General features: G+C 34.2%; 1 protein-coding gene across 1 annotated transcript in view; it reads right to left on the reverse strand.

Moving 5' to 3' along the window:
* Positions 1 to 6,843, reverse strand: part of LOC107679306 (granulocyte colony-stimulating factor receptor-like) — a 14,615-nt gene extending 7,772 nt beyond the window's left edge. The window contains exons 1-7 of the mRNA XM_016474828.1: positions 6,654 to 6,843; positions 5,864 to 5,926; positions 5,161 to 5,460; positions 4,666 to 4,795; positions 4,260 to 4,426; positions 1,295 to 1,452; positions 1,045 to 1,195 (exon numbers count right to left, since the gene is read on the reverse strand). Coding sequence (XP_016330314.1) covers positions 1,045 to 1,195; positions 1,295 to 1,452; positions 4,260 to 4,426; positions 4,666 to 4,795; positions 5,161 to 5,460; positions 5,864 to 5,915 — 958 coding nt within the window. The 5' untranslated portion in view covers positions 5,916 to 5,926; positions 6,654 to 6,843. The remainder of the gene's footprint in view (positions 1 to 1,044; positions 1,196 to 1,294; positions 1,453 to 4,259; positions 4,427 to 4,665; positions 4,796 to 5,160; positions 5,461 to 5,863; positions 5,927 to 6,653) is intronic.
* Between the last annotated feature and the right edge of the window lie 914 nt (positions 6,844 to 7,757).

The raw sequence follows: 7,757 nt of genomic DNA on the forward strand, positions 1-7,757 counted from the left end.
ACCAGAATATCAGTATTTTAATAGATATATGAACAATTATATCATACAGAAACAAGCACAAACATTTGCTTGACCAGCCACAACATCAGCATAACAGTTACTGCAAAATTATTTACCTCCAACTCTCTTTGCAGAACGCCCAATCCCTGTTCCCTGCATCTCCCTCCTGCATAATCTGTTTTTCTTTTTCTCCTTGTAGCTGGAAATCAGCTCACAGACAATTTGCGGCCTATATATATATTTTTTTATAATTCCAGTCTCGCTCGAGAACTGACGCATGCGGGTTCTCGCGTTATTTCCTTATCACTTCTCGCGTGTGTTTTGTTGTGAAACGTAGTTTGCGGACCAGACAGAGCTGTCGGCGATTCTTCCAATTGTGAAGTCATGCAGTGTGAAACCCCCTGTCGCCGATCCATCGTGCAATGTGAACACAGCAGCAACTGAATGCTACCCCAGATAGTCGTACAGTGTGAAAACAACGGCGATCTGACGAGTTTGAAAATCATGCAGTGTGAACTCGGCATAAGTCATCCGCTGGAATGCCACTCTCTCGTGAATGCGCATATGACAGTTAGCGGAAGCTAGAAATTATGGTTTATAACGTTTTAAATATGGATATTTTTCTTACACAAACACATCGCTTCTCTTCAGAAGGTCTTTATTAACCCCCCAGAGCTGTATGGAGCACTTTTTATGATGGATGGATGCATTTTTTGGGGCTTCAAAATCTCGACCCCCATTCACTGCCATTATAAAGCTTGGAAGAGCCAAGACATTTTTTTTTAAATATAACTCCAAGAAAGTCATATTCACCTAGAATGGCTTGAGGGTGAGTAAATCATAGGATGATTTTCCTTTTTGGGTGAACTATCCCTTTAAGTTTAGGTATGGGGTAGGATTAATTCTAAAATATGGTCATGCAGAATAAGGCATTGATATATGTGCTTTATAAGTACTAATAAACAGCCGATATGCTAGTAATATGCATAAACAACTAGTTAACAGTGAGAAATGGTATTTTGTTGTAATATAGTAACTTCTTACCCTTCATAAGTGTGGTGGCTATTTTCAGATCACTCCATTCACTCCATTTACTCAATGACGTATACTTCACTCGCATTGTGGTGCGGTAATTTGTCCCATGAGAGAGGCCACACACATTTATTTTGTTTTCTTGTTTAAAGAAGGTAAACACCTATAACAGAATGAATATTTGAGACTCTTTAAAAAAAAAAAAAACTCGCATACAGTGCAGCTTTTAGAAAAACATTTGTTGTGAAAAGCAGTCGCTTACCAGCTCTTTGTTTAGCTGGTTGTTCACTGTTTTCAATCTCAACTCTACACTGAAAGGCGTCATCAACCATTTCTGAGATTTTGCAAGACTCCAGCTGTAATTTAAGCAGCCTAACACATCTGCTTCAATCCTCTTAATCTCCGGAGGGTCGAATATTGCTGAAATACAATACATTGAATCAACAACTTTCATTGTCTATTTTTGCATTCAAGAAAGATTTTTGAAACCTTTGCAGCATCAAGCAGGATTGCAAAAAACAAACAAAAAAACAGAATATAAGAAATGGTACACCTAAAATTTAATTGAATTAAACCCACTCCACAAGATATTGAACTAGAATTTGAAATGGAATGACATGAAGAGGAATTTACTGAACTGCAATTCAAAAAAGTTCTGATTTCATTAGTGCAACAAAATAATACATAATTCATTTTGACTAATTATTATTTAAAATATGTTAGGAAAATATCAGTATTACTATTTTTTTTTATGTTTTTTAAATAAAGGTATTGAGGCGAGACACTGCAGGTGAATATGGTAAAAAAAAAAAAAAAAATCTACTAATTAACACCTTACCCAGTTGATTGATCACATTGATAATTGCAAAAAAAATTTTGTATTACAAGTTTTCGGAAATGTTATGTTTAAATATGCAAATGAGGCATTATTTAATGAAATATGCGCTAATTTGCATACATTTCTAAATTCTTGTTTATTTATTTTTTTTACGTATTAGAGGCAAATGTTTTTGCAGAGGGAATTTTGGGTATCCATAATTCAGAAAAGACTTTGAACAGCCAGAAAACAATATATTTTCACAATTTTGGGGGAATAAAATTTTGTATATAATCAAGAAAATTATATATGAACAAATCCCTCTGTAGAAACCTTCAGAATATAGACAGGAGTAAAAATGTAAAGTTTGGTGTGTGTGAGTGCTACTGAAGTGGAGATTTATGGATCAGTGTAGGAGAAAAAACTCATTTTGAGAAAACGGCCAACCCTCATCCGTCCCTCCCGAACCTATAACAAAAGTGTCCCTCGCGGGTCAAAATGACCCGAAGGCCAAAAATGACACTTTATCTTTGGTCCAGAAAGCTTATATTGGTCCATTTATATACATATATATATATATATATATATCACATTAAATTCTGAATATTTTTATGGAAATTTACATAGTTTTATACGTTTTTTCACCAAAAAACAAAAACTAAGAAAGACACAATTTCTGCATATTTATACTTTAAACATGATGATCCATCAGGACCTCCTAGGTCACTGAGTGTCTCTGATGCCATCTGTTGGGAAAACATTTCATAAAATTGCATTTTATGATTACAGCCACTAGAGGGGCCTATTGAATCCTATGGAGATTCTTAAATGAGCCAAACAAGTGAAATCTTTAAAACTACACCAACTTGAGGCTTCATTAAGCTTTCAGATATATCTCAAGGCTTTCAGATATATATCAAAACATTAAACAAAACTATATGTTGTAAAATAAAAATACTGAATTGTAATCCAAAAACATGCATATTCATACAGTTTCATAGATATGCAATAAATATAAAAGATACATTTAAAAATATAAATATGATATAAACTCATTGGTCTCCACCCCATCACTCAAATTTAACTGTTAAGTAAAAAAAAATTTCAAAATGACAGTCATTTCCCAGCAGAAACATCATAAATGCTATAATGTGTTTCAATGGGAGTGTGTATGTCATGTGTGTGTTTGTGTGTGTGTGTGTGCCTGTGTGTGTGGGTATGTGAGTTTTTTGTGCATTGGGGACATTCTGCAGTCTCAGTCCATTGTTTGGGTATGCATCTTTTTTGGATTGTGTCTTTTTATATAGTTTTTATATAGTAAAAAAAAAATGAAATAAATAAAAAAATGCTGTTTTTTTTTAGGACATTCCATTCATTCCTATAGCCGGGTCAAAATGACCCGCGAGGGACACTTTTGTTACTGTTTTTATTACACCCACATAGAATCCACGAATCGACTCAAATGTTTGTGTGTGTGCTCCATGCCCAAGTGTGACAAAATTAAATAAAAAAAATCTGCAGTTTTTTCGTAAATCCCATGCTTTTCCAGTGGCGGGTCAAAATGACCCGCGAGGGACACTTTTGATACTTTTTTTTATAGCACCCACTTAAACTGCTCGAATTCACTCTAAATTTTTTTTTCATGTTCAGGTTCAAGTGTGACAAAAGTAACAAAGTCTCATAACATAACGATCGACGCTATATTTAAAAAAAAAATCTTTAAAGATGAGTTTTGGGTCAAAATGACCCGAGGGACGGATGAGGGTTAAAAATATGTACTGTAATTGAAATCTATTGACACAAATAGATAAAGTGCTATAAAAGAAACACATAACAGTGTCTTTTGGATGTTTTTTTTTTTTCCACTAGTCTGAAAAAACACTTTATCAAAAGCCAAAAAGCCCAAAATCTCAAAATTGACAGGTGCATGAAAAAAACTGCTTTTTCCTGAAGTGTCTCCCCTTAAATAAACATTTTGAAATTTGAAATACAACAAATTAACTATTCATTCATTATGGCACACAGAATGAAAACTTTTTTTGAATATAATGAAATATGTAAATTAAATAAAAAAATAATTAAATGTTTCTGGAAATGCATGCCCCATATTTTATGTTTATGATAGCATGCTTAATGCATTTGGAATAATACCATTTTATAAATTTATTCAAAACCCAAAGTACGTTTCTTTCCCAATTTCTTTCATTCCATTTAAATTCATTCCATTGTATTGCTTTATATTCATATTCAAATAATTCATCATCCTATATACTAATTCATATATACACTAAACTGATTAAAACGATTTCTAAATTGAATTTTGACTGGAGCACAGCCCTGGTATAAAGCCACTAAATTCACATTAGTTCTTCATTCTTGATAGATGAATAAAGCTCAATGCTCTTTTTACCTGTTTCCAGAGGGATCAGCTTCAAGGTTTCAGAGGTGGCGTTCCCAAAGACATTCACTGCTGTCACATTAATCTCCATCTCTGAAAATAAACTATAAGATTCCCGTGGAATCGAGTAGAAATGCACTCCAGGTGGGATCACATATCGAACATTTTCTGACATCGCCCTGGAGAAATGGTACATTTATCAAGCATGTCACCAATCACACTATGGTGAGGCATATTTGTGAAGAGAAATGTATATAATTGCCATGAAATTGTCAAAGCAAAAACTACTAATAATCCTTAAATTAACTTTGTTTTCTCTATGCAAAAAAATAATGTAATGAATGAAATGAAACTACATTTTTGAGAGATTTATCCATAAACAAGCTGCAGTTCTGAAAATGTCAGCAGAAATTAGTACCCAAATATGTGAAGAGTATGGTTTGTAGGAAGATTTGACATTTTCTGACCAGGATCCCACCGACAAAGGAATCTGCTCGGGAACGTTAGATTCAAAGAGCATCTCAGGTTTTTAGGAACAGATGGAGGATCTTTAAAGAAAGGACAATTAGAAGTCAGGTTAACTTTGGCTTGGAATGACAACAGTGAATAGTCTACATTATTACCTTTTTTGAAAATGTCATATTTTGTAGATAACACGTGAATGTGAAATTGACAGTATTCAGAGCTGGCAGCCTGGCACCATATTTCATTTGGTGTAAATGGAAACAAGGATATGAATGATGGAAATACAATCTGTTAAAGATATGTTTGCTGGTTGAACGATCAGCACCAATGCCTTGTTTTCATTCACATATTAAATATGGACCCTGATTAAGCTCTATGACTGTAGCTAGTAATTTAGTAGTTAGTAACATAGTTAATACTGAATCAAAAACATTAAAAAGATCCTCACTTCCCACTTTAACTATAACTCCATTGACAATTTGGCAGTACTCCTCTTCACACACAGCACAAGCAATGAATGCGCCTGCGTCTGGTAGACTAGGGATGATTACACCATACGTCCTGTTACTCTCCTGGTAAGAGAGATTGCTGGGGGCAAAATGGTTGTCAATCTTCCATGCCACACGAAAGTCTTTGCCTTTAGTCAGCGGGCAGTCATCCTCGATGGAGCAGGACACTGATACGGGTGAGCCAGCTAGCACCATAGAGGCAGGAGTGTGAATCTTAGCACATGATGATGCTTGGATCACTGCGGATAATAAATGTGTATGATTTTAACATCAAGCATCAGTGTTTTAAATCATACTCATAGGTGAATTTAGGGAAAGAAATTGGGCTCTAATAATAAACTAGCTAGCAACACACCAATCCATTACACAAGTCTTGTGACCTAGCATTGCGTGACAATTCCTGACAACATCCTCCAACAAACCCATTTCAAAATGTGTGGGTAGTACTTGCATGACAGCAGAAAAAAAAAAAAACATTAACATAGGTTTGTCTAAACAGTATTTGCTGCATATAAATACATAGATAGATAGATAGATAGATAGATAGATAGATGATAGATAGATAGATAGATAGAAGTAATAGAAAAGCAACAAAGATTGTTGCATAATCATGTAATGAGATTAGTAAAATTGCTGTTTCACCTTTTATCATGGCATTAATATATATCCACAGCACAAGCCAGATTGATGCCATTGTTATGATGACTGAAAATAAAAGTGAAATATTGTTACCATTTCAGAGAAATTGCAAGTCTTTAAATGACAAAACCTTCCGTTTTTGAACAGTCAATATACAATCTATAACTCTGAAGAAAAAAAAAGAAAGTAAGTTGGAGACAAATCTAAAAAGTAAATTCATTTAGAAGACCATTTTTAACAAAAAAAAATACATAAAGAAAATAAAAATAAAAAAGAAAATAAAAAATATATAAATAATAATAATAATAAAATAAAACTTGCATTTAAATAAATAAATAAATGAATGAATAAATAAATAAATAAATAAACAGAGAGAGAGATAGAGAGAGAGAAATTATATAGTAACGTGTTATAACTTTCAAAAACTCTGAAAAAAGAAAGTGGGGACAAAACTAAAAAGAAAATTCCTTTAGAAGACCATTTTTAGCAAAAAATAAAAAATAATAATAATAAAATAAATAAATAATAATAAAATAAAACTTAATGAATAAATAAATTGAGAGAGAAATTATACAGTAACATGTTATAATAACTTTCAACAATAACATAATAAACATTGTATAGAACATTAGTAGAACACACATATATGTATATATATATATATATATATGAATGTACATAAAGTGTTTAAAGCAGTATATAATGTTTATAAATTACTTACTAATAAAAGTTATTGTAAAGTGTTACCAGTTATTCAATTTAAAGAGGAAACAAACCTGAATGCAATACATACTTTAAAGTGTTCTGCATCTGTAGGTTTTCTGGGGGTCACATTTAAACTCCCGTGTAGTTACTGCCCAGCGAGGTCTGGCAAACAGTTGAACTTTTCTATGAAAAAAAAAAAAAAAGTATTTGAAATGATCCAGCTGCTGTTCCGAGAAAGATCTCACAGCTCTGACTAAAGAGTCACTGCTGTCAGTCCTTCCGTGGCATATCGTTCTTACCATCCTGAACCACAAGTACAAACTGAAGCAGGAAACTCTTGTGAAACCATCTACACTTGTGTCCGTTTACGAGGAAACTTTAACAATTTGAGTCTATTGAATACAATTATTTGTGAAAAAAAAAAGAAGCATGCACTGTTAGACATGTCTGTAATTTCTAGTTATTTACTGTATATCACCCAGTATAATACTGCAAATCCGCTTTACAGTAAGTAACTGTAATACCCTTTGCATCATGGGAATTTTCTGTGACGTCAAACCCCACATACAGTGACTTACTGTATTTTTTAAAATTGCTGTATACTACTGTATTTGCCGTAACGGCCTCTTTGGCGCCATTCTATTGACGCTGCTTTATTTTCCTAATTTCTCACATTTGGATTGACAAGATTTGATTTACACCGTGTCTACAACGCCGCAACAGCTTGGGACTGACTACACTGGATGTTACATCGCTTGTAATGATTGGAAAATCCGTTTGTCCTTCGTGTCAGAAACAGCGCGAGAATATCCAGAAATATACCGGGGCATCACTTTACTGTCCGCATCCACTGTAGATAGTAGGGTTCTATATTGCCATTTGTCGAGTCGAGTCGAGTCGAGTCGCGCCGCGCCGCGCCACTCGCGTCCGAGGAATACACGGAACCAGCGCGGCAGCGCCGCGGGTTTTGCTCGGGGATGAACCCGCGAGAGTGGAAGAGTTCCGGAGAACATCTGCGCTGTGTGTCGATGCACCTTACGAGAGAATAAGACCAGTAAGCAAGGTAAAAAATATATGTACGTTTGTCTGTCTGTTTGTGTCAACATTTTTGCACACCAGTTTAACCTAGTAACATTTACCCGTCAACATAGCGGTAACAAACTTTACTATGGTAAACTGCGCTGTCGTTTCA

This window comes from Sinocyclocheilus anshuiensis, unplaced genomic scaffold (genome assembly GCF_001515605.1).
Source record: "Sinocyclocheilus anshuiensis isolate Anshui unplaced genomic scaffold, SAMN03320099.WGS_v1.1 scaffold2366, whole genome shotgun sequence".
Classification (NCBI taxonomy): domain Eukaryota; kingdom Metazoa; phylum Chordata; class Actinopteri; order Cypriniformes; family Cyprinidae; genus Sinocyclocheilus; species Sinocyclocheilus anshuiensis.